We start from the raw sequence: 27614 nt of genomic DNA, 5'->3' as shown, positions 1-27614 counted from the left end.
AAATAAATAAATAAATAAATAACTCACGGAGGTTTGTGGCCCTGGAAACATAGTGCTGTGAATGCATCCCTAGGGCCTCCTCCCCCCGATACTGCTCACCTGGACACCCGCCCTGCAGCACGCTGGCGACGGCCCTGTCAGACAGACAGAAGAGAGAAGGGGAGAGAGACAAGAGAGGCGGTGATGGATGAGGGGTGCAGACATGAGGAACTGTACATAACGTGCTTAATTTAATTATTCACACGGGCTACGCTGCTGCCCAGCGTCCTTTCACGAAACTGTGCAGCAAAGTGCAAAACATTGGGATCCCCTGATGAATGAGAAAGATTTCACTCGCCCTGTTTTTGCTGCCATCACTGCACACACTGTGCTCTCGTGCCTATCAGATTACACTGTGAAGGTGCATAAAAGCATTTTCACTGATCTCCACTCAGACAGATACACAATGCAGCGCAATGCCGCCTTACTCCAGTGAAAGAAACCGCCCCCGCCTGATGAGGGAAGAGTAGCTCACGTAATGTTATGCTACACCACAATGGATAGATGGACCGGAGTGAAGAGAGCGTGCACATCATAAAGAGTCTCAATACAGAAGGTGACATAAGTTGTTCTGGTTGCCCAGAAACCACAGCCCGTGTGTGAAACAGAATATGCCTGATTCATGTGAAGCAAATGATAGTTTAATTATCCTATGCTGCCGTGCTCCTATGTATTTCCATTATGTACTGTGCACAGAGGCAGATGAAGAAAAGAGCGACACGTTGCGCGCTCCAGATCACTGCGTGCGTAGGCTACTACTGCAAGCCTCTTTGTAAACAAGCGCACCGAGAGAAGCAGTGAGAGAGCGCAGGGGTGAGAGAAAGGGGGGAGAGAGGAGGGGGGCTTACCTGGACATGTTCTCTCTCTGAGGCCGGTGCGCCTTCTCCAGCCCCAGTTTGGTGAAAATCCCCACAAGAGCCATGATGGCCACTACTCCACATATGATGTAAACAATTAAGTTCGTCTTGTCTTTGGTGCTGTCGTGCATCTTGTTCATTTTTTTGTAGGGGGTCTGTCCGGTCTTCATCCACACCGGAGTGTCATAATTTTTACAGGTGCTCTGGTCCAGTCGCGAGTGCTTGTAGGAGCAGCAGAAGCGGAAGCCACAGGTGCCGCAGCAGTACAGATAATTGCCCGTTTTGCAGATGAACGGCGGGTCCCACTGGCCCATCACGTCGTAGTAACCCCGACATTTGTCCTCCGTGTGCGGGGTCTCCTCGGACACGCTCTCCTCCTCTTTGGAGCCGTTGGAGGTGGCGATCATTACGAAGCCTCCCAGCAGTCCTGGCTCCCCGTCAGCCTTACACACAAGAGCCATAAGTTTGAGCAACAAGAAGCCCAAGAGAAAGTATTTCCCTCTCATCGTGCTTTCCCCTTCGTTCAACTTCACGCAGAAACGAAAAGACTTGGAGAGAGGAAAAAGGGCGCACGGTCATGATATGCTGAAAAGTCCAGAAACACACATCCAAATAGCAACGCACCGTCATCCGCGCTGATGAACATCTTTATTAACATATCATCATCCAAAAAAAAGGGGGAAAAAACTGCGCAGGATTAAAACAATCTCCGTGGGATGAACTTGACTTTGACTAACAGCTCTCCAGCGCGCGCTCTCTGCTGCGCATCTGAACGTCTTTTCAGAAAGGCATCTGCAAGCGTCGGATTTGGCGTTTTCAGGAGTGCATCGCTTTACATGTCCATCGGTGCGCTCTTACGCACAGGAGTAGGCAGAGACACAAGCCGCACAGAGGATGAGAGCGCAGTGAGCGAATAGAAGAGGCGAGGGTGGGAGAGCCTGGTGCGCAAAAGGAGAGGAGGAGGGAAACATGGGGAGGGAGTGAGACTGCGAGGGCTGAGGACAGGGAGAGAGAGAGAGAGAGAGAGAGAGAGAGGGAGAGGGCCTTTGTTGTGAAATATTATGATAAAAGCCCCGGAATACGCACAGCACTAGCATGCTTTGTCGTCGAGGAAAGGCGTGGGAGCTTTTTCCCCCATTTTTATTTCCCACTTTGTGCATTTTCAGTCGTAGGTTGCCATTGTTTAAGAAATCCTCAAATCACAAGTAGCTTAATGTGCCACAATAGACAGTGGCTGGCAGAGCCTCTAAAAGCGGGGGGTGGATATTGCAAAAGAGCCCTTCACCAAAAGATGTGGCCCCAGGGCGTCATGGCCGCTGGATCCCTGTGAACTTCCTGGAAAACAGAAAGGGTTCTTAAGCAGCAGTGTTCATGAAGTCCCGATCCTAAATTCAAATGCATCCTAACCAACACACACACACACACACACACACACACACACACACACACACACAACCAAAGAATAAGAGGAATTAATCCTCAAAATAAGGGACATAGTGCTTGAGAGATTTATTTCAGCTGGAAAAGTGAAGAGACTCATTCCCACATCCGATTGAAGTATGAGCCTCCCTTAAAATTAACCTTTCAAAAACGGTGAACCGACCTTGTGAAAAAACATTTAGTGTTGCAGTAGGTTTTAAATATTTAGTGAATATCTCGAGTTCTTCAAGTGCAGTTGTTTTTTTGTTAAATAGGCGGTGCTGTGGGAGGAACAAAACTAATTAATTGCCTGAGTTGAGCTGAACTGAGCTGAAAAGCATAAAAATAATTCCCCACCTGCTCACCACATTTATATAAACCTGTAACTCAAGTGATCTGCGTTGATTAATTATGTGTTTAAAAAGCAGACCTGTAAAAGACCTTCGAGGCTATTTGGTCTAGGTGAAAGTGAGCAACAGTTAATACTCATTCAAATAATAGAAAAATATGAAAGCAACCAGGTAAGTAGTTTCTACAGCCCAGTGAAAAGAGGATGTCTCATGCTGAATCCCTCCAGCCTCTTTCTAAGGTCCTATGCGAACAAGGGGCAGTGGGAGAGTTTTTACACAACATATATTCAGTTTATACATTTTATCCACAGGGAGCTGTGAATGTTTACTAAGGGAAGCAACACACGCCATTAAAATCATTTTACCAACACATCCATCCAATGGTGGTAAAGTGAATACAATTATCAAAACATAAATAAATAAGCGTGATTGATCACTTTCAGATTTCTTACAGCACCCACACCACTGGGCTTCCCTAGTGTTGTTTGTGAGTCACGCAAGAGAAGTAGGCTCATTCAGTTTATATATTTTTAAAATATTGTGTAGGCTGTATTTAATGAAATCTAGAAACGTTCAAAGTTGTGCCTGGTTTGGCATTCCGATGGTAAATATGTCAGAGAGCGCTCTCTGGCTCTAAATGTGAGGACAGCCTGTACGTTGCAGTCACACTGGGGGCCGCTGCAGCTGAAGTCACAAACAGGCAGTGTAATCGACCACCGATACAGTCACCGTCACCGATACAGCTGGGGCCAGCCAGCAGCGACACACCAGACCTGTCCGGAGGCTCGCTGACAGGCTCACAAGTCACACACTAGTTTGTAGGGAAAGCCCTTTAACAGTTGGATCTTATGGCTGACAGCGAAGATATCTTTCTCAAGGCTAAACATCGGACATTCAGCGGATTGACTGAAGGTAGCCGACTGCCATTAGCTTCTTTATCCCCACCGGTTAGCAAACTTCCAGGCTAACGCACTCGCTAACTCTCTCTGTAACTCGGCTGTTCACACATCAGTTGTTGTCGCTGGCTGCGGGGTAATGACCGGGCGGAGCAAACGCATTGACATGACAGCTTTTGTGTAGCTTTGTTTGAATAACCGGGACACCTGTCATCCATACCGAGGCTACATAGCTAGCTTGCTAGCCTGTGTTTACAAAATAAAGCTAATGAGTGACAGTTGTGCTGTTTCAGTAACGCTGTTGAATTAAATAAGTGGGGCAACACCATACTCCGGTGTTGTTGTTTAAGTGCTGTAGTCGACTATTAAATGCAATAGCTGCTAGTAATTTATCTCGCTGTCACTGGGCTAATAATTCAAACTTTCTCTTGTTACGTCCATCAGCGTTACTTTGAATCCCGAGGTTCTCTATTCAGCATCGTTTGACTGCATTTATGCATTTTTGAGGAAGTGCAGTGGCACAACTTGAGTATTGTCCCTGTGGCAGAGCTTAATTAATCAGTTTTAAAATATTTCTAAAGTGTTGTGTTCAGCCCCGCAGTCCAGATATTCAAAGAGTCAAACCATAATAATCACACTAACTATGCAGTTATGTGTTGATCGATTTCTACCTTTCGTGTCCAATTCGGTCTTTAGCACCCACTGTAGGACACAAGCGGGTATGAGGGCACTCAGTGGAAGAGACTGAAACGTTCACAATATTATTATTTCCTACAAAGGCAAGCCCCCTTGTGCTTTCCTCTTAAATGATGATTAATTTTGTTTTGAGCACCCTCTGCCACCTGAGAAATCTGTGCATTCCTGTTTGAAGTTGTGCTCCACCAGCAAGGCCACACAAGGCTGCTGCCTCTTATCTCCTGTCATGGGAGCTTTCCTGCCTTCTGCGAGTCCTTGTGTCTTTCTTTTTCTTTTTAAATTTCTTTTTCATTTGCCTGGGAAAGAGTGTGCACATCTGACTCCAGAGAGAGACATTGCACTGTGAAGTGTGCTCAGTGTAACAAAAAGCTTGCAGGATTTGTGTGAGAGCGCCCTGCAGCTTCATGAAATCTCCACAGATCGTGTCTGTTGTTCAGGGCCCACACAAAGAAGATGGCAAATAGCTCAGGAGTGGGACCAACATGCATGGGGGTGGATGTGCACATACACATATGTGCACACTTGCGTGCCCATGTGATTTGAAAGGTTTCCTTTGCAAATGAGGAGCAGGCAGGTCTTACCTGCTTACTAAGGTGTGTATTGTCAGGTAATGATTTCCATATGCAAGCTCCCCTAAGCTGAGCCCGAGTTTAGAGACTATTCTGCTGAGCTGCAAGAGCTCAAGATATGCTGGTGAAACTTTAAAAGACATTCTCTCACGAAGTAAATGCTGATGCACTGCCATAGACGCAGATAACGTTAGGCCTACGCCACCGCAGGAAGCTTAACTTTATACTCCAGTGGTCATGGCAGCTGTCCAGATTCAAAATTCATCAGCGGTCCTCACTGTCAGCAGTAAAATTCATTAGCAGCCCTCACTGTGTAGTCATAAGTTAAGATCAAGGCCGGGCTAGTATGGACTGAAGGCATTCTCAAGTAATTTGACTGAAGAGATGATGATGATAATCATAAAAGCAGAATGTGTTTCCCCAGTATAGCTGCATAAATGTCAATTACGACGAAAGGGATCATTGTTAAGCTTTTATCCGTCTGGTTCCCAGGAGCAACGCACTCTTTGTCGCTCCTTCTTTTTCTATCTTTGCTCTCCGTTTCTCTGGAGGACAGAATTATCATAAACTCATTTGGGGGAAGAGATAGACGGAGAGCATGTTAAACACAGAGGATGCTGAACAGCTAGTAGCCGCCCGCTGAGCGTGAGTGAGGGGATTTGTGCAGAATGCAGATGCAGACTCTCCACAGTGAGAGCAGTGCGTAACTACAGTACAGCTTCCACATCCTCCGGAAACTAAACGAGTGGGGCAGAAAGCTGTTGGTTACACCTGCTCTTAGCATCTGTCCATTTGTGGGCAACAAGGGGACATTTCCATATCACTTAGCTGTTTTTTTCCCTGCGTCCTTCATGTCAAACCTTGTCAGCCAAGCCGCTTCGAGTGTCTGCTTCCGTTCTCTACGTGGAAAACCTGGAGCAGTTTGCGTTGTTAATGGATATTGGAGAGTGATTAGATTGTAAGGCCCCTCTGTTATGCAACATCAGGATTATGTAAAACACTTGTTCTTTGTTGTTCATTTATGCTCCAACATGTAGCTGCTTGTTAATTATTTAGCATTCGTTACTCATGGAGTGAGCATGTAGAGCTTTAACAAAAGGCTGTACATTACATTCCCCCGCGGATCTTCAATTCCCAGTCCCAAGAATGAATATAAGGCTTCTACATGAAGCTTTCACAGCAGACCGTATTCCACTGAATGACTAATGCTGCAGTGACACCTAATCCCTAAAGCTTTTATGTTTCTGCTCACTATTATGTGGTGTTCTGTGCACGCGTCCTGTGACCTAAACGTATTGAAATGAAAATGTTCAGATGCTGGCAGAATGTGAAGTTAATGCCTGGCAGATATATCAAAAGGCCAGCCGCTAATGAAAGCTGTGTCCATTACATGACAAATTTAAGTTTGAGCAAAAGTACCTGATTATGCGGATATTCAGTAAACAGGTAAGAGGAGACGGAACAAAAGAAAAAATATATTTAAGGGGGTTCATATATGTAAATCAATATTAAAAGCCATTCCTGCATGTATTTATCTTGCAGAAATTCTTCTATCAAGATACTGTGTGTGTTTACTTTCTTCCACACCACATGCTTAAGCTGCAATGATTGACAATTACACCTTGCTGGGGTGTAAATTGATGATAAACAAAACTTTATCTGACTGTGTGAGACCTAAAAAAAATGTGTCTTAACGCAGTGAAATAAATATGAGTTCATATTCTTTTTCAATATTTGGTTAATGCTGTGTTATTTATCGCACTATTAGTTCTGCATTGATTTTTTTTTTCTCTCTGCTTGGGGGCAGTGCAACAAGCTGTAAACACAACATTGACGTTTTATCTCCTCTGAAGTTGTTGGGACAAATGTGTTCTGCTCTGGCTTTCTAGCTGCAAGACGCTCCGCTATGTTCACCGGCTAGCCGCTGATTTTGTTTGCCAGTTTGGTTCGTAAAGACCTGCATCCATCTCTATCGACACAGCTGCTGAGTCCATTCTCGCCTCTTCTTGTTCCAGATGCGGAGCGCGAGTGGAAGGGGCCGTTTTGCTTCATCCAGGCTGCAGACCCCCAGCTGGGGCTGATGAAGGCCTGGAGGGACGGCGACTGCGATGGTGGAGGAGAGGAATGGGCAGAGGAGGTCGAGCTCACCAAGCAGGCTGTGGAGGCCGTGAACCAGCTCAGGCCCAGGCCAAGGTTCATGGTGCTGTGTGGCGACCTGGTCCATGCCATGCCAGGTAGGGATAGAGCACATAAAGGACATGCACTGTAAACTGCCATCTCTTTTCTAAAGTGCTTCTTGGCAGTCTTTTTTTTTAGCTAGGAGGTCTCAACAGGTGTTCAGGGGAAGCAGTAAGGTGGGTTCTGCTGTTGAAATGAAAGTACATTGCTTTTTTGCGAAACATTGAAATATTTTGAACTTCCCTGAGTGATAAATCCACACCGAGCTCTGAGGGCTGTAAAGAAACAACGACAGCACATGCTTTCTACTGAAAACAAGCCTCAGCAGTGAAGAGAGGTTTCCAGTGGACTCCCGGCCGTATAGATGGTAAAAACAAGATATTGGCATCAACCGGGGCCGCTGCCAATTATCCGGCAATGAATGTTGGAGGACACGATGTGAGCTCACAGATGCCAGTCGTGTGAGCTTTAACTCAGCTCAGCCTCTTTTAGTCAGACCAAATGACACAGCGGTGGTCCCGCGAGCGTTATCTCATGGCATCTGGTACATTGCGCAGCCTTATGCAAATGCTGCACTTGTTTCAAAGTGTTTGAAATGGCTCTCCCAAATTACAGATAGCAGCAAACTATTTCGAAACACACACTGTGATTTCACACACTATACACACCGTTTCGCCAATCAACTTGTTTTATTTCCTGTTTTTGTGAATATGATTCTGGCAGCTTGGATCTGAAACTGAACTTATAGTATTGATCCAGGCAATAGTCCTATATGCTACCCAGATTATCAGCTGGTCTCACAGCCCCATACACTTAAATGCTGTTGTTGATGTTATAGTTGGCACAAAGGGTCTGTCCTGCTGTCCTTCTGTTTAAATATTTCATTTAAATCTCCTATGCTTTAAACCTACATTCCACTCCGATACAGCAGGTGGCAGTGTGTAGAGCATTAGATGTAACATCCATTCACAAGCATTCACTCAAGCAGTACCCAGAAGAAGACGTAGACAGAGATGAAGAAGAAGAAAAAAACGTATTGAAAAGCGACAAATCTGCCAAGCATCAGCGCGTTCAGGAGGCTCAGGAGCATGCTCAGCCAATGGCTGTCTGTACTCTCTCACATCCATTTTATCAATTGTCCTCTTCTACCAATCGTCTCTCTTGCCGGGAGCCTCTCTCAAATTCACTTAAAATCAAGTGAAGCATGATGTGTCAGTGATGTGTATATATCCTTCAAGCAGTACACATTTAAACTAAGTGTTTTTATTTACATAAAGCGGGAATGTTCACAGCGTTTCACTTTCAGGTATCTGACTCTGATTCTCACTTACTTACAGTAGGTTAACCCGATCCTTGTTGCTCTGATATTTGAAAGCAAGCGGTTGTTGCCTTGCGATTACTAGAGGTCAGATTGATCCGCAGTGTTAGACCTGGCTGTGCTCGCTCTATTTCCACTGTGGGTTTTCAGTTTTTGACCCAGCATGAGATGACTTTCTGATTAGGTGTGAAAGCTGCTCTGAAAGGAGCCATTGTGTCAACGTCAGATATATTTGTCATAATAGTAAAATGTGACTAGAATGTTTTCTGACTGAAACCATTCAGATTTCATGCTTTTTCTGTCATATAGGATCCCAAATAGGCATGCCGTGTAATCTGAGTCTCATTGTGAAATGTGCCTGTCATTTATGAGCCTCAGGCAGAATTGATTATTTGCGACCCTGGTGCAGCAGGCAGGAGAGGTTTGTGATGACCTGCAAAATCGATGCATGCATGCATGCATGTCTGGCAAAAGTGAATGGCATTTCACAAGGTTTGTAATATGACCAGAAGAGACACGCATAGTAGATGTTTTGTTAATGGGGGGTGCAACGGATCAAGAAAGTCACGGTTCAGATTGTGTCACAGTTTGGAGCCACGGATTGGCTCATTTTTAGGATCACGGTCTAAATGCATTCTGTATTTAAGCATGGAATCTAAAAAACAAAACACAGTAAGTGGTCATCTAGGAGGAGACCACATTTGTCAATGAGCTGAGTGTCAGACTGACTTGATGAGTTTTGCAAAGGAAGTTTACTTTTATGGTTAGCTCGCTACTAGCATGTGAGCCAGGCTGACGCATGATTGGTCTCGTCGTGTTTGTAAATAGGGCTGTTAGGAGGGATTGAATCTAAATAATGCAGCTTGAATTTTCAAATCTTCCTACTGCACCTTATGTCTTGGCCCGTTGCATGTTGTTAGCAGAAGATGAGCACGCTTTCATTCATCAGTCTTTAAAGAGAATGCAATATGTCTGATCTATATATACATATATTGATCAGTGTATTCTCAGCTGCTCCCGGAGATAGTCCTAATCTAATTAATGCACTCTGTGAAGAACATCAGCATGGGGTGGTTCAGCTACAGAATATTCCTCATTGAGGTAGGTTTGAACATTAGCCTTTTTTGTTTCCCAGCCAGAGTGTGTAAACAGCAGACTCCCCTCTGACAGCAGCTGATATTTATCTATGAAATAGCACAGGCCTTCTGGCTGTACTCAGACAAGTTTGGTTTCTGTGCTGATGAAGATTTCGGCTATTGATTGGACCGGCCACACTTTAAATTCCTGTCCAATTCTAAAAATCTATGTAAGATAGCGGCTGGTGTGGTTTCGGGAGCTGCAGCCGCTGCAGCTAGTAGGTGAAAAAGTTCGTTTTCTCACCTGCTTGTAGAATCTAGTTTGTAAGCATCAGACCCAACGTGACAGCATGCAGTGTTTATCTATGGTTGCCATCCAGCTGTTTGTATGCATTTTTTGCATTGTTAAAATGGCTCAGCCGTTGAATGTCGATTGCAGACGGAGAATATGAGGCCTTTTTATTCACTCATTTCGGTCGTGAATAAATTCTACCAGTAGAGTGTGTTGGTTTGTCTCCATGAATCTTATGCTGGGAGTTAGACATGTTAGAAGTCTTGGAACCAGGACAGCAAGCCAACTTGTTTTGCCACTGCGGCAGCTGGTTTCCCCAATTCACCAGATGCTTTTACTGTCGAGCCAGTCAAATAGATTTTCAGAATTGAACTAGGTTTGAAAAAAAAAAAAAAAACCCTGCAGAAGTGGCTGATCAAGTAAACAAAATAATAATTTTGCTGCTCGTTTCTTACCTTGTGTGGAACTGACACACTGCGTTTGACTCATGCTGTACAATTGTGCTCCTCTCTGTCTGCACAGTTCTGTGCTGGGTAAAAAAAAAAACCTTTTTAAAGCTGTTGACAGTACTCCTGTGTTTCTCACTAGAAAACCATGACTGTGTGGAGTGACAGGCATTCCTGGCAAACTGATGCTTTTGTTGAAATAACTGTAATGCAATGGGTGACTACGGTGTGGTGTGGATGCTTCCTGATGTCCAGCTGCCTGATTTGATAACCGGGTGAGAGGAACAGGCTGGCAGGAAGGACTGCAGAGTTAATGTTCAGCAAGAAGAGCCACAAGCCGCCAACCAATGCAAACTACCTTTGCATGACAATTAGGGAGAAGCATGAGCTGCCTGCCTGGCCGCCTGGCCTCAAGGAATGGGCACGAGAAAAGCAGTCGGCAGCCGAACCTGTCTCTCTCTCTCTCTCACCCTCACTCTCCATCTCTGCATGCCGTTCCTCTCAGTATGTCTGTTTACATGTTTGATTGGATCACGATGAAAGCGTCTCTGGCTGCGATCCTGATTTGAAGATTATGTAAGTTATTAAGCAGAAGTAGAATATTTTAAATGTGGTGCAGTATGTCATCTGTAAAATGTCTTTGGCCCCAGTTTCTAAAATATGACTCAAGGCAAACTATTCATATGCAACACAGTTTTGGCTTGGCTTAGTCACAGAGCAACAGAGCCTTTCTCTTCCCTTTTTTAGGTCATAATGACCACCAATTTTAGCTGCACAGCGACAGCCATGAATGCTCCTGGAGCTGTCTCTCCCTATCGTCTTGCTGTAGGCTTCCAAATATCCTTATCATCTCCATGACTGCACCATTTAGACCAGTGGTTCTCAAACTTTTTCTGGCATGCCCCCCTTCAAAAGCAGAAAAAAGCTTCAATAATTGGCCGAGCAACTCATCAAAGAGGATTCAAGTTGAATTTTAGTGAAATAAAGGTCAGCAGGATAGCATCAGCAACCTCTTTTTGTTTATTTTCCCGACATGGATCATATTCATTCAGCTTAGTTTCGCTCCATATTTTTCCCCCGGTCATGCGAGCCGCCCCACCGCAGCGGCACTGTGGCCCCGCAGGAGGGCCCGCCCCCCCCCAGTTTGAGAATCACTGATTTAGACCGCAACATTGCCGCCATCCATTTTCCACATCCCTCCCCGTCTCCCTCTGATCAGTCGCATTTATAGGTCACAGCGAGATCTATTTCAGATGCACAGTGGGACAGTAGATGGTGTAAGCATGGGGTTTAAACCACAAGGCCTTGGGGACCTTTAAACGCCGTGGCGTCAGCCCTTGTTACTGTCAGCCCCAACAGAGCAGGTTGTGTGTGCCATCCTCATTACTCACCACGTCCGTCACTTGCCTGGCAACTGGGCTGCTGCATTGGCAGCAAGGAGGGAAGAGATATTATAGCCAGAGCTGCTCCTTCCGTCTCTCGGCTGACATTTCCCCTTAAACTGTTTATTTACAATACAGAATGAATGGGTGGCGGCCAGGGGAAGCTGGCTGTCAACCGACATTGTCAACACTGCTGCCTGTCGGCGACAGGAAATTGGCAACTGCATTTCTGTTCCCACGGATTTCACTCTCTATCTGTCCTCTTCGTCGTTCTCACATTCTCTTTTTCCTTTCTGTCTCTTTCCTCTCAGTCTTTCTCTCTCATCTGTCTGCTGTCTTTAGTAAACAGCTGCAGTGTCATGCGTCATACCTTATTTATTTGCAAGTCTGACACCATACACAAGCACACTCACCATGTGAGTTAAATCTTGTGCGGAAGTTTTGTTTGTTCTCGTAACTCTTTGGAATAAACAATAGGAAAGCAATAGGGTCATCAGTATTGGGTTTGCACGTTAGACGTTGATACAAAGGCAGGGAAACTGAAGTTTGACCAGTGATGTCTCTGTTTGATAGATAGTCACACAAGATGGACTTGGAACCCTGATGGAGTCAAAGGTTTTCATTTGCGTCCCATCACAATGGTCCATGAGGTACAACGCCGTTCCTCAAAACCAAAAAGTCTTCATGCGTCTTAAAGAAACGCTGGCCCGTGTTTGCTCCCACAACATTGCACCATCCAGACCTTTACTGATTGAATGTTCCTTGATCCCAATTCCCTATCTCCTCTCCAATCCACGCGAACCCCCAAGAGACACTTTCTCATCTCAAGGACTTCCTTCAATCTCGGCCTGTCTCTGCCTCTCCCCTCACTCCCTTTCACTCTCCGGTGTCTGTCCCTCACTTATTTTCAAAGCTGACAAATGAAGAGCATGGGGGGGTGAGGGGGTGCGGTGAGATGCAGAGCTGATTAGATTAGAGAAACATGCTGGACTTAACACTCCTAATGAGCACTACAAAGGATTCAAGCTGTGTCTATGGGGGTTTGTGAGGGATGTTACGCATGATAACAGTGGGGAGAAGTGTTCAAGTATGTGTGGACATCTGCGTGTGTGCATGTGTGAAGCTCACAAAGGTGAAGTAGAGGTTACCTTGGGACTTCCCTGTCCCCTCTCTGTAACTGTGGATACCTGTTTAATTGCCATTGAAGGCAGATAAAACGAGGCTCTCTGTGGGCTTCTGAAGCAGAAGAGAGAGTGTGAAGGAGAGACCAAGAGAGAATTTGTTCTTGGGACCCGTGAAAGTATTTTGGACTTTTCTGGAGGGGTGTGTGTGAGCAGGGAGGTATTGTGTGTGTTTATCTGATGGGATTATCCAGTGGCTTGTGGGTAGTAATGAGTCTGTGTGTAGAAGAAGTTACCAGTTTCATACTTCACCTTTCAAGAGTCACCCAGGAGATATGCTGTACAGTTAAAAATGTCAGTGTGAAAAGATGCTGAGACCCTGTTAGACAACTGAGGTAAATGTCAGGGTGGCTTCCTCCATCCATCCATCCATCCATCTACCTTTCCATCCATTTTTGTGGCTTGTGTGGGTCCAAGTCACACTGGCTGTTGTCCTTTTGCCCCCCAGCTGCGTTTTCCAAGTCCTCCAGAGGTATCTCAAGATGTTCCTGACCAGATGGGATATGTATGTATCCCCCCAGCGTGCTCTGGGTTTGCCCTGGGCTTCCTCTAAGTTGGACATGCCAGAAAAACTGTAAAGGAAGACATCCAGGAGGCATTGTTACAGCACCAGCACACCTGGAATTTCAGCATTTTAGCAACAATGACATTTGACCTTTGGTCTTGTCAGTTTTTTGAGGGCACAAAGACCAAATGCCAAAATATTGTATTAATGTCACAAACATTAAGCTATAATACTCATTAGGCATGCAACACTTTCTAGGCCACTTGATCAGCTATGTCAGTGTTTTAGCGACATACGAGCATTGTATATTCTACATTCTTCCGCCGTGTTAGCGTTACCTGACATTTTCTATAATTCAATGACAGACAATCCAACATTCACTCCCACTTCACGCAGCGATTGGCCAGGTGAGAGGAGGTGAGAAAATTTTTAGAAAAGGTTTGAACATGTCCCTCAAGCCCCTTTTTTCATTATTTACACAAAGTGCTTTTCTCCCTTTTTATGTGAACAAGCAAGTGCATTAATGTCTTCAAGAGGAGACTGTCTGAAAATGTGTGCCTTTATTTCAATAGTTCAACAACGACCGCTTTCGAGTTTGGCTGTGTGGCTGTAACAAGGTCAGATGACAACCAAACTACTTCTCTTCCAGCATAACTTGGTCTTTGTCAGACCACCAAACCACCTCAACTGACTTCTTTCAATGTGAAAGAGCTCCCTCTGACTGACTCTTTCGGTCATCACCCTTATCTCATGACCATATTTGAGAGATGGAGTGTAGATCGACAGGTAAATCAAGCTCAGCTCCCTCTTCACTCTGACAGTCCAACACCTGCATCACTGCTGATGAGACTGTTTATGCAGTGCTCATGGAATATTGAGTTTATGTAAATAAGGAAGATCAGACCTGGAAAAACCATTCACACCAGCCTCCTAGCAGTATGTCAAAGGACATGGGAGTGTGAGTCTCACAAAGTGCAGACATGACAACAAAGGAAGCATCAGTTCCATTGACACCGGCTCCATTGATCTTTTGGAAGAAAATAATTCACTGGTTTATGGGAAAATAGTTTTACATATTGCACATGTGAAAATGTTCATATTGTTGAAAGCAGCTGAAATCGACTATAACCAACTTTAAGATCTAAGCATGGCATCAACCAATGTTTGACCATGTCAGAGGCATCATGGTGTCCGCCGTGGTGTACCATCAATATAGGCATGCTTGAATTTGATGAGGTTTTATGTGGAGATGTCCCGATCAAGTTCTTCTGGCCCCTGATCCTGATCTGAGTGCTTTAGCAGTGGATATCTGCCAATTCTGAGTCTGATCCAATACTTACATTTATCTAAATGCAGCTTAAATATGTATCTGACACATCAAATTAATTGCTGGAGACCGCTAAATTTGGCACACCTTATTTTCACATGCTGCTTGATCCAAATACTAAAGCTCCTGGTTCAAAACTATTAAGTTTATAAGCTTCAATTATTGATAAGATACGCTGATAAGCTATGTCTGATGGCTCCAGCTAAATGCTGCACTGTGGAGTCCGTCTCTCGTGGAGGAGAGCACCGCTACAAAACTAGTAGGCTGAGCTGAGCAAAACACAGTAAGACATTATAGTTTAAAGCCTTTGTCGTGAATTTCTTTGCTCACGTGATTGATCCAGCATACTGTGATGTAACTAGGTTGCACGTGTGACAGGTTGTAGGATCTCATTTAGCATGACTTCATCCCGGCTACCACCTTGCCATCAGCTGTAGGCCACTGCCAAATCAGCACAACCTGTCGGTGCCAGTACATGTTCGCGTTAGTCACAAATAAATCAACCCCAGTGCATTGGAAGTTGTGTATGTGCAGAAAATGTATGCGACAGCAAGACCCCACGCACTGAGTCCTATAAGCAGTGTCGACAGCCAGTCTTCAGAGGAAATTGAGAGAGGTGCTTACAGTGTTCGACAGGCTCAACGAGAACCTGCCAAAGCCTCCTGTCAAGGTTCGAGAATCACAGTGTTGCAATCTCGTTAAATGAACAAGGTCTTTCAGTCAGAGCTCCAGAGAGAGCAACATTTTGTTTTTATTTCCATGAACCCTACTTTGTACATAGATTGCTTATTCCAAAAGAGGAGAGCAGGGTGAGAAAAATTCATTTTTCATGAAAATTTTCATTATTTCCTCTGCACAAGGACTCCTGCTTATTGATGAAATTAACTTGTCTGCATCGTTTAATTACTCTTTTCTGCATGTTCTTAGTCAGTTTTTCTCATCCCAAATCCTCTGCTCCCCCTTGTATCCTACCTTCTGCCAAATAAGTGGCCGTTTGCACAATGTCGTATGGCCCTATGACCAGTGGTTAAAGGGAAGCGAAAGGAAACATGTTATCTGAGAAATGTAACCAGATAAGCATGAATCCAATTTTATAGTGAATGAGCAGTCCAGACTTTTCAACTGCAGCAGGACATATGTATCTTAACAGCCTACAAATGTTAAACTGCCTGGTGCCTTAATGGTGTCATGCCCGGAAACACCCCCCCATTAATCTAAAGCAACTTGTCTTAAATGCAGATTGATGGGGTTGTGTATGATTGAGGATTGGTTTGCACCGTATAGTGCTGAGGGATGATTCATGGATATTGCCATGTTACCGGATGGCTGTGGTTGAGGGCAGGCAGCTGGAGGTGTGAGGAAGCAGAAGGCAGCGCAGCGTCCTTGTCACTGTGTTTGGCTCCCAGTGCTATTTCTTCACATTTATTTATCCAAAGAAAATAAAGTGTGGTGAGATGCTCGTACTGAGCCCCGCCCTTCTTCACACTCACTCGATTTAACACATTCAACCTCTGATGGTGTCGAGCATAAAACATTTTTTTTTCCTGCTTTTAGTTACCAGCCAGCTCCATTGGAGCAGCTGACAAGGTCATGTGCCTTGCTAAAGGGTACATTGATGGTGTTTAAGAGAGAGCACTTTCCATTCTCCTAGATTTTCTAAGTTTGTTCAATGCTTGGAGAAACTGACCCGAAAAGAAGAACATTTCTCCACTTGTGAATAAATGGTTAACATCCAATTGCCAGTAACAGCTGGGTTACTTGTGAGATAGCAGCTGCAACAATTGCCTCAGCATTTCAAATGACAACCTTTTCACCCCCCTACTCTCCATCCCAGCTTCGTTAGAGCGACTGCCTTTGTTTGTGTAGCATTGTGGCACCGGTCAAACGTTGTGGAATAATGAGTTCACATTGTTGTGGCCTCAGCTGTCAGCGTTTTCATCTAGCTTCAAACTGTCAGCCCTCCAGAGACCAAACCAGATGTTTAGTGGTTTGCTGCTCAACACATCACCCACTTGAAACCATTGCTCTGACCACTTCACTATTTATTGATAATCAGTGATGACACTGAATGCATAAGTAAGCTAGCTTGTCAAGTAAGTAAGCTGACACATTTAGTTTCCTAGTAATCATTTTGTGCACAAAATGTTTGCAGCCGTTGGATAAATGTAATATTACACTCCAAGGCACACATGGCCTGTATGTTTTACACCCCAGTGATAAATATTGACCAAGAGACTTGCTCACCGCACTGGCAACTCAACTTTACCCTCAGGTGTCATTGGCCTTTGTTGGTCTAGCCAGTCAGATCCAATACTTTACGACATTGTTGACTGCTTTTATAACACTAATCTTATACTGTATACAATTACACAGAAGCTGTTACTCTCCGAACCTGAATAGGAGTGCAGTAATAGAAATGTCAAGCAGAGTCTGTTTTACATCACAAAAAGGGCCTTTGTGTGTCTCCTTGTATCTTGAGTGCATGTTTGTGTGTTGTATTGACTACTTGAAGTTTGACAGGCTAGCTTAATTATAGAAGAGAGACAGGTGAAAGCAACGTCTTACCTTTTATCTGAATGCAGTTTAAACTCTACAGTCTCCCACTCTGTCATGCACAAGATGTTCTGTTGGAAAAGGCTCTTATGTAATGAGTCCTATCCAAACATCCAAGGAAACGTTTGCTCCAAAAGTAGGCCAGTAAAATAATTACTCAGATGAATAAAGAGGCGAAGAAATAGGAGAGGAGAGGGAGAGGAAGGAATAACTTAAGAGCAGGGGCTGAAAGGTTTGTTTGATATACATTCTAAATTATAAATAGATTCGAGTCTCACCCATTCTCTGCCCGTTACCTGCATGTGACTGAATTAATTTGGCTCATTTTCCCTCCTTTCTGCACGCTTCTCCTTTTTGTGAACTTCAGACCTAATTGCATAATACTTCTGATTTAAGCACAAAAAAATGGCCACGTTTTAAAGATCCTTTAAGACCAGTAGCCTCCTGTATCTTGGACCAGTGAACCTGACGAGATGTGGCTTGTGCTCATCTCAGCACAAAGGTTGGGTTGTCCGTATGGACCGGGGAGTCTTCCACCAGAACACTACTCATCATGTCAGTAACCATGGTGATGTAAAGCCGAGCTGCACAGAGCATTGATCATCCTCTGGGCTGTCATCATTATCATCCGAATAATCCCCCTTCCCTTAGGCGACTCTTGCCTGTAGTACCCTTCACACCCTCACTCTGATACTTTTCATCAACATTTATATACTTTTCTCTTCTGATCCGTGTCATTATATTTTGGTATTTCTATGTGGACTTCTGTAACCAATTCCCATTTTCTCACAAGGACACCAAGGACATCGTCTTCCACATAGTAATGTGTTCCCCTGTTCCCTCCAGACACCCCGTTCAGAGAAGGTCAGGAGCGAGACCTGAAGGCAGCCTTGAAGCTGACAGACCCCTCCATCCCGCTGGTGTTTGTCAGCGGGAACCATGACCTGGGCAACACCCCCACGCCCAGGACAGTGGAGCAGTACTGCAGCACTTGGGGGAATGACTATTTCAGCTTCTGGGTAAGCAGTCACCTAATACATAATACATTTCATAGTAGCAGCAGCCAGTAGCAGTGGCTGTGGAATGGAGGGCATATTATGAGTATGGGTCCTGTGCACCAGCATGCTAAGTGCTTGACACTTGACTTCAGTCCTTCTCAGCATTTACATGTAGGCTTCCACCATATATAATCCATTCACATGTTTCTGCCCACAAATCTTTAAAGGCCGTGAGCCCCCTGGACTATCGCCCTGCTCACTTTTCCTATAGGATAATCCCTTTTACAAGCAGTGTTAGTGGAATTTTTAGAATGAGATGAAGGAAATTAGGATTTTGCCGCAGTACAAATTGCAGGAATCACTGCAGGAGAAAATTATTACAGGAATAGAAATGTACCCAGTAAATGTTAGAAAATGCATTATAAAATAATCCTTGATAAAATGAATGAGGCGTATGTGACGAACATCCATCACTCTGCCCCCTCTCTCTCCTGCTGTATCAGGTGGGTGGAGTCCTCTGCCTGGTTCTGAACTCCCAGTTGTTCTATGATGCCTCGGCCTGCCCTCAGCTGAAGGAGGCCCAGGACACGTGGCTGGAGGAGCAACTGAGCAGAGCCTCCTCCTCAACGGTAGAGCGTCATCAATGGCATGATTCTATTCTTGTGTGATTTATGGGGACGTTTCATTTAGACAATGCCTGCCTTTGTCTGGAAGTTTGGCTAATCACCACCGTCTGCAGCCATCTGACACAACAATTGAATTTCGTGCATGGAGATCGGTCTTGAACTCATCCCTCACATATGTCCCTGTCCAGGAACCCAAACCCAAACATATCCTGGTGTTCCAGCACATTCCTCTGTACCTGAAGGCGCCAGATGAGGAGGATGACTACTTCAACCTGCAGAGGGGAGTCAGACAAAGTCTGCTGGACAGGTTCAAGAGGGCAGGTAGGACAGCAAGGAGGTACAAATTATTGCTCCTCTAGTTATTCGGTTTGTATGCAGAGCCACCTATGTGACTGAGCAAGTTCAGGTCCAGTATTTTGCTCAAGGGCACTTCAACGTGACATACAGTGTGTCTAACTGCAAGGTCTTGTCAATACCGATTTGTCGATCCCAAACCCTTAAAATATCAGCAGTATTATCTGTAATGGTGGATCAAACGTGTCTTAATACTTCTTGGCTAATATTCCTGTTAAACCTGCTCATTTCTAGCATATCTGACTGAAGCACAGTCAGCCATTCCATTAGTCAGAACCACAGGAGAGCTCCAGGCACACACACACACACACACACACACACACACACACACACACACACACACACACACACGCACACACAAGCACAGGCATAATTGAATTAATTAATGAATTCACTCCCTATAAGAAGAATAATTTCATAATCAGAATCCATTGTTGTCGGCTTATAAGAGTCTGATACAAGGGTATCTGGCAGGGGAAACTCTCACAAGGACAATAAGTCTTTAAGAAAACAGTGACTCAACCCACACACGTACACATCGCACTCTGGCCAGTTGTGCACAACTGATTGACAGGACAGCTCATACAGACTCATGCGGTGCCTCTCAATCATGCATCAAGGTGACTGGCGGGGGATGGTATTAATTTCATTATCCAGCCATTATTCCAGCAAGTATTTAACCATGTTGGCCCGTTTTGGTCTGATGACCCTTCTCTTTCGTAATTGATTGCTCCTCTAAGGGAACACTGGTTAAAGATTTAAAGTGCAGTCCGTACGGGTTTTTAATATGCAGGAACGGAGGGTATGACTGTATGTGCAGAACATGCTAACCGTAAGTATCTTTTCTCATCCACAGTCTTGTTCACACGTGTTCTGCCGGCAATTATAAATTCAGACTACATATAGGGCACATACTGGATGAACTATATACATACATGTCCTGTGCGTGGTTATTAATAATTGCTGATAGACGTGCTAGTGCTTACTATAAAGCTGCAGACGCTACTTGACTTTCTCATGTTGGTGTGTGCATACATCTAGGCTTATATGTGTACGTATGATATATGGTGCTTCTGATTACAGCAAGAGAAGGGGTGTGATCTCGGGCTGCCTGTGATTTATCTTCATATTTTACTTCCCACATTTGTGCACCCTCTCTGTCCATTCCTGTCCCATACATAACAATGGGCTCAGGCAAAATGTCAAGCTCTGTCTCCTGAATTTATCTGGAAATGTCTGGGGAATTTTAATTTGACTATAAAGTTCTCTTTCATTTTGGCACATTTTGAAAGATTCATAGCCAGTCATATCATAGGAAATCAATTAATCTTAAAAAAGGCTATGTCAGGCTATTACAAAAATGCTGTGAAATCCAGCGCAGCCTTGTCATTGTTAGTCGCTCTTGATAAGTCAGCTAAATATTCAAAATCTGAAACTCGAATCCAGTGAGTTGAAAAAAAAGAAAAAAAAAAAAAAAAACGGCGCTCGCGCAAAAGAAGGAATCAAACCGGTTATTGTTGAATAATACAGCCTTTGTCTCTCAGTGCTTTCTGCTCTCCTCTGATCCCCCAGTTTCTCTTTCATGCTCCTTCTGCTCTCTCCTTCATCTCTTACTAGGAGAGTCTCGGTGACTGATGCTGTAACGTCTGTACTCTGAATCTACTGGAATATGTCCTTGAGGCATGAGTGTAAAAGAGACTGACTGTGATCATCGCTGTGCTCTGTGTCAGTTTAAGATAGAGCTGCTACTGTATATCCATACCAGATATTTGTCAGAAATGTTGTTATTCCAATGTTAGCCTTGCTCACAGCGTGGTCCACACTCCAGCCCCACCGCAAGGTTTTGTTTTTTAGTGAAATGACATGGCAACTATTGGATGGTTTGCCATTTGGTACAGACATTTGTGGTCCCCAGAAGAAGACTTTTCATGTAGAGCCACCATCAGGTCAGAGTTTTTACATACCTAGAAGACAGTCTGTTGAATAGAAGGTCTGTTTAGAGCTTTTTGAGGGTGTATCATAATGATTTTTGGTGATAGCTTGACAAATATTCATAGAAATTTGCACTGACAGTCAGTAAATGTAGTGATCTGTTGACATTTTGTCTTGCACCATCGTCAGGTACTTCACTTCACAGTGTCCTCAGCTGGGCTTTCTGTGTGGCGTTAATATTACATATTAGCATGCTAACACATTAAACTAAGGTGGTGAACATTGTAAACATTACACCTGCACCAGCACATTTGTATGCTAGCATTGCCATTGTGCGCATGTTAGCATGATTCAGGCTCCATTTTTATTTTAATGTTGACTGTCTACACTAATGCATAATCAGATGCATCATAAACAAGAGGGTTATATATATTTTTTATATGATGTACTCATGCCACATAAGAAGCAGATACATTATCACTAGTACCAGAAGTCATGTATACAGGACTTCATGGATTTTTCATTTCACTTGTCATGTTCAATGTCATGAAACACAGATTTTCTTGGGTTTTCTTCACGTTGGCCACAAAATGAGTGAACTGTAGAAACTTGCATGAAGTAGGAGTTTCCTGCAGGGCAAGCTAGCGCCTGCTAAAAATACCCCAATGGGGAGACTGCTGGCTTTCTCGAGGAGCAAACAAGAAAAATGAGCAAGGAATCGCAGAAAACTGTTATTTACTGCATACTGAAGAAAAAAACAAGAGCGCCAGGGAAAGTGTGTTGTTTGTCTTCCTGTCTGTGCGGGCTGTGTTCCCTGTCAATCCGTGGTAAATTATGTCTCTTCTGGACATTGGCTAGATTGGCTATGGTAATTTTTTCCCCCTCTTTGAGTTGCGTTATTCACGCATCATCCCTCCCCTCCATGTTTGTCCATCCTCACCGCTTCACCCTGTGATCCGAAGCCTCCAGATGTGCTCTTGTACTCTGGTGATCATTACTGTCATTACAGTAAAGGGCAGCATCATTAACCTCACAGACACACACACACACACACACACACACACATCCATGCACGAACAGTTGAGCATTGGCACAGATAAAGCTTTAATGTCATTTTTCCACCAAGATTTTCATTAAAGTAAGCAGTTGACAAGGATACGTCTTTATCTGTGTTTGTGCAGCCTGTTCTCGGGTAATTTTGCATGGAAGATAAATGTGCGATGGCTATGCTAATAGTTCAAGGATTACATGTTTTATGGTGTAAAAAGAATTTCGCTTCATGATCCCTTAATGGAACACTGGGAAGCTCTTTATGATACTCTGAGCGTGTTTCTTCACACCAGTAACTCATGGATGTTTTTCAGAACAGCTCAGACTCAAGGATATCCTTCTTAGTTCACTGCCTCAAAGTTGCTACTTATTTTAGCGAAGAGAAACGGCAGTCTGGCAAGAACAAAGAGGTAAAATTGGATGGCTTTCCTCTTTCTTTGTCTGGAAATTCTAATTCTACAGAAAGCAGCTTTGAAATTAAATCACTGGATGTTACACAAATGTGTCTTTGGAAGCAAATCAATCCTCTTAAATGAGTAAACGCTGACCTGTAAATCTTCATCAGTATAATCCGAACATTTCTGACAATTGTACCCAATGTTGGTACTCCGCTGCTCTGTATGTGGGAATGGCAAAACATCCAGATGTTCTGGAAAGACGGGTAGTCAGCTGGGTCTCATGTATAGCTGCTATTGATAGGTAGCGCCCTTGATCGATATGTGCCTGCTTCAATGCTAGTATGGATGGCCCTGCACCTGCATTGTGGTTACAGGAAATGGCGTCCTGCCTCGCTTTGGAGAAATTAAGATACGTGGTCAGAGTACATGTCAAAAACCAACAAATCTAATATTAAAAAAGTCAGTACACACTGCTGTGTGCAAGTGAGTTCTCTGGTCGGAGTGCGTCTTTTTTGTGGTGTCAGTTGGCTTATAGCGGCAGAGGATTTGGCTCAGCATTAGTGAGGTTGTTACTGCTGCTGCTGGGTTTCTGCAGCCCCCCACCACTCCAGGGACATATGATGGAAATAGAGAATGTAGTCCCCCTGCAGACAAAGAAATACATTTAATTGATTTTTCCTCACCGAGGTATTTTTCATCCCTATTCGTACTCCTTCTTCTCATATGTGAGTTTGAGTAATGAGTGTGCGCGTGCCTTTATTACATGCGCTAAATGCGTTTCGCATATAAATCACTCTGCATTGGAGCATTTTTTCCCGTACATCATATATTCCACAGTAAGCATCTATATGTTATCTCAGCAGCACAGTCACACATGGAAAAGGTGTGACACCAATTAGTCTTCGTGTGGCTCATCAGAGCGAGCAGTTCAACCCTGGGTACTGTTGACTGCAGTCCAACTCATATTAATGATGCTCTGTCTCTGTGTGATGACCCTCTCTCAAGGCCAAGTAGAGTATCGTGCAATCCCCTTTTTAATTGCACAAGCAATTACTGTGGTGTGTGATTTGACAGTGATTCGGTTGATATTAAATCGTGTCTTTAATTGTGCCCGTGCTGCCTGCGTTCAAAATCCGTCGAGCTGCACCTGATTAGAAAAAGGACACGTTTCAAATGCACAAGTAAGTCTGATTTATTGGTTGCTTTGCAAACTGTTCTGACAACCAGTAAACAAAGCAACAAGATATTTACGACTTGGCAGAGGACTTTTCCGACAGTACAGTACAGCACACTCGGTTTATTGGTAGCAATCATGCAAAGCCCTAAAAACCCTGGAGGAACTCCTTTTTACTCTTATTATGGTTACTTCTGTGCTGCCTCATCACTGTCATACCCGTAATCACAGTAAATATGCTCTCTCTGGCTTTGCAGCCCCTACCTATGGCAGTTTTTCAGCGTATGCGTGAATGCAGCCTCAGTCAGCATTTAATTACTACAAGCAGAGGACGAAAGACATGCAAGAATACTAGGTTGCCTGTTCATTGTTAATGTTGAATTTCGAGAGAACAGGTTTTTACGCGCATCCAGGATGTCTTCAGAGAAGATTGAATTCCCATTTCTGGGAACCGATGTCTCCTCTCAGAGAGGCGAGAGGAGCAGCAGAAATCACAGCAGTGCTCTCAGCCTCTCCTCTCCTCGTAGATGGTTGTACTGTAATTAGATTTCTTTGCCCTCCTCCTCCTCCTCCTCCTCTTCCTCTGAGGTTTATATCCTACATTCAGGATACCTTCAGCACACGTACAAACAAGGACGAACAGACAGACAGACAGACACATGCACACCTCCATGCTGCCTCCAAATCCTCTTTATGTATGGGGGAAAAAAACAAGAGTGCAGCTGAGAAATTCATTGGAATACCCAACATTGCTAGCGGCTGTGGAGTTGTACATACAGTAGCTAATTAGAGGCGAAGATAAGCCGTGTGCTGCTCTGCATAGTCCTTCTGTATTTCCTACTCCGTCTCTCACTCTTTCTCTCTCTCTTGCCGCTGGTTGTCTTTATCAGCAAGGGTCCTTCTCTGTTCAAAAGCAAAGACACATTTATCACCCACTGGGGATTTGATAAGAGGCCATGGTTAAGCCTTTAACCCCATTGTTTTAATGATGAGGCAGAATAATTATTTTTGCTCCTTCTGTATCTCGCTCTCTTGTTATGCCTTTTTCTTTGTCGCGCTCTCTCTTCTTGTACCGCGAGCAAAGGTGGCCTTTGGTGGTGACGACTTGCCGGGCATTCAGAAGGGAAACAGGGGCTGCGTTCGTTGAGGTGTGTTGTTTCTGGGTGTTGATACGATCCAGGAAGTATCAGATTCATCAGTTTAAAGGCTTGTCTTGTGGTGAAACAGTGCACGACGGTTTATGACACTGTGAGGATAGATTTTATAAGTGTAGACGATCGGCATGTACATGAAAGAACTTTTTAACTTTTCAAGTTCAGTGTCTGTCAGGGCATAATAAAAAAACCTTTTTTTTTCATTACTATAAGAGTCATTGTAGCTGATAATGATAAGAAGAATTGTGTAATACCGTATTTTGTGATAATGTGAAATCTCCACAGTAACTGCAGATGTCAAATAAATGTAGTGGAGTAAAAAGTACAATATGTCCCAATGACATGTAGTGGATTCCAATTAAGAAGGATAAGAAAATGGAAACACTCAAATATAGTACAAGTATCTCTGAATTGTACCTAAGTACACTGCTTGAGTACATGTACTTTGTTACATTCCTTCACTAGCAAATTGTGTTGGTATTGGAATATTTCAATCTTTTTAAATGTGCTCATTAAGCATTCGTACTAATTCAGACTCCTTCAAAAGTCTCCTCCGTCATTGGCAGCTACACCCCACCTCCACTCACCTCACACTTTCTCCCCTGCTGCGGTTTAAGCAGCACCTCGAGGTGTTTCACTCTCATATCTACACTGATTATGCTTTGGCCTGTGAGCGCTGCCAAAACCTGATTTACTTACTCTCAGTGCTGTGCCTGAACGCCTCCTGTGTAGACACTGATGGAGGACTGACGCTGCTAAAGATAAAAAGAAACTTAACTCCGGGCTTTTTGAGGGTACTCCCCGGGTTTGGGCCCTGGATTTCCACTATTCCCCGTTAGTATTACGCCCCTGAACATCTGCGACATCTTAAGTTTCGAGGGTCTGTCGTACTTGGAGAAACATAAGGATCATAGCGTGGCGAATTCAGGATGATTATGTACCACGTTGGGTACCAATTGGCCAAAAGGCATACATACTCTCTGAGGGATAGATGACATGCTGACTACTTTCATTTCAAAGCTCCCTTTGAGTGTGTGTGTGTGTGTGTGTAACTGGAGGACACAGGATGGGGATGCTACATGGTGACTGATGGCTGGGAGTGATTTATGGGGAGCCAGGCCTGCAAGACGCCTCACCACGCTACATCATTTTGTATCCCTCTGTCATGCAAATTATCAGCAGCCACCATTTCATGATGAATTATTTCCCAGACCTGCACTTTAATGACAACCGCCCTTCAATAGAAGCGCACACGTTGCATGTTCACTCCTACACAGCCCATTCTCACAGATGTGCAGATGACAGCTTTGTTCAAAACCACATTAAAAGTTTGTATCAAAGAGAGAGATGGAAAAAAAAAGGAGGAAAGGTCTGAGGGAAAATGGCTTCTCCTGGAGGTAATCGCTGATGGTTGGGGTGGAGGGGGGGGGTTTAGTGGCAAGATACGAACTTTGCTCGCAATTAGCAAATCCAATCAGTGACCAAGAGATGAAAGGGAGATGAAGGGAAAGAAAGGGAGGGCAGATTGAAGGAAGGAGCACAAACATCAAACATGATCAAATGTGGACAGATAATTCTGTATTTCCTTTATTCCTTTATTTTGCCGTCCACAGCAGCAGCCCCGATTAGCATTTAAATGGTGAAGGTGTTTCAGAATATTCAAACTCATCCCCCAATTAAGGCGAACATGGCTGAAATGATTACAGCGTATAAAAATCACAGTGCAAACAAAACACAGTTGCATATTGGAAAGGACTCCCCTCTCCTCTCCGTGCGTTTTTCTGCAACCCTGACCAGAATTCAATTTGACTCTGGGTAATTTTCCTCCGTTTGCATTCAATATGTTTTCATCACTCTGACTGCTTACTCTGGGTATTTTCTGAGCGCTCTAGCTCCCTTCCTCCCTCCCCACCTCTTGTCTGTCAAAGCAAAGGCCAGTCCCCAGATGGGAGTCTTTATCACAAAGAAATGCACAAAAGAACCAGCCCTGTTCCAAGGCTGACAGGTAAATGGGATTTCCGCAGAGACTGAGACAAGACCTGGAATTATCAGCACAGAAAGTGCATGTTTTTCGAGAGGGCATCCACTCAGCTAGAAAAGGGAAATGCAGGAACGCAGCAAAGCATGGCCAAGAGACATAAATGTGTTGAAATTGGACTTAACAATCATCCACTGTATGCGATACCGCCATTTAACACTCTCTGAACACATACAGTGCTTCCTGCTTGCGTATAGCTGAGTGGGTAAAGCAAGACACTTAACACTTAGCACGCTTATACGGTCAGTTCTCTTTATGGCTGAATGGGTGTAGTATGGTACTGCCAGTGGAAGGAGAAGGCTCTGATTCTTTATGTAGCTCAACGACTACAACCGTGGCACTAACATCACTGCAGTTAGTTCCCACCAGGCCACCCATGCAGAGACACTTTGGATAACAATGCACAGAAAGTGCGATGTGCTACTTTGATTGCAGTGAAGCGAAGGGAAAGGAGTCGTGTATTGTATTTTTTCATTGTCAAATCAAGCTCATTTTCCCAGAAGGGTGCCGGCTGTCATTATCCTGGAGGCAGTGACAGCCTACAGCAGTGCATGCAAGTCCACAAGCTCCTAAGTTTTCATTTCAGCAGAGAACTGGCTTTCCACACATGTGACTTCGGCTGCGGTCGTGTACAGGATGTACATGTAGGCGAAATATTAGTGTCAAAGTGGAGTCTTCCATGTCCTGTGCACAGCCGATAGTAGCCAACAAGAGCGGGAAAAAAAGCTGAAAGGTGCCTGCCCCTCTTCTCTCATGTAAAGATCAAGCCACTTGCAACCAGTTGTGTGGCTGACTGGTGCTTCGTG

The 27614-nt window shown here is 44.2% G+C and overlaps 2 protein-coding genes across 2 annotated transcripts in view; one reads left to right on the top strand and one right to left on the bottom strand.

The window, feature by feature from the left end:
* shisa9a (shisa family member 9a) overlaps positions 1-1816 on the bottom strand; it is a 54419-nt gene extending 52603 nt beyond the window's left edge. The window contains exons 1-2 of the mRNA XM_076759718.1: positions 888-1816; positions 28-134 (exon numbers count right to left, since the gene is read on the bottom strand). Of these exons, the coding sequence (XP_076615833.1) occupies positions 28-134; positions 888-1402 (622 nt within the window). The 5' untranslated portion in view covers positions 1403-1816. The remainder of the gene's footprint in view (positions 1-27; positions 135-887) is intronic.
* A 1541-nt stretch (positions 1817-3357) lies between these two features.
* The window catches only part of cpped1 (calcineurin-like phosphoesterase domain containing 1), a 31690-nt gene continuing 7433 nt past the window's right edge, over positions 3358-27614 (top strand). The window contains exons 1-5 of the mRNA XM_076759967.1: positions 3358-3577; positions 6842-7060; positions 17931-18103; positions 18586-18711; positions 18897-19029. Coding sequence (XP_076616082.1) covers positions 3514-3577; positions 6842-7060; positions 17931-18103; positions 18586-18711; positions 18897-19029 — 715 coding nt within the window. The 5' untranslated portion in view covers positions 3358-3513. The remainder of the gene's footprint in view (positions 3578-6841; positions 7061-17930; positions 18104-18585; positions 18712-18896; positions 19030-27614) is intronic.

The sequence above is a fragment of the Chaetodon auriga genome, chromosome 20 (assembly GCF_051107435.1).
Source record: "Chaetodon auriga isolate fChaAug3 chromosome 20, fChaAug3.hap1, whole genome shotgun sequence".
Lineage (NCBI taxonomy): Eukaryota > Metazoa > Chordata > Actinopteri > Chaetodontiformes > Chaetodontidae > Chaetodon > Chaetodon auriga.
Note: the sequence above shows the minus strand (reverse complement) of the source record. Positions and strands in the feature narration are given on the sequence as shown.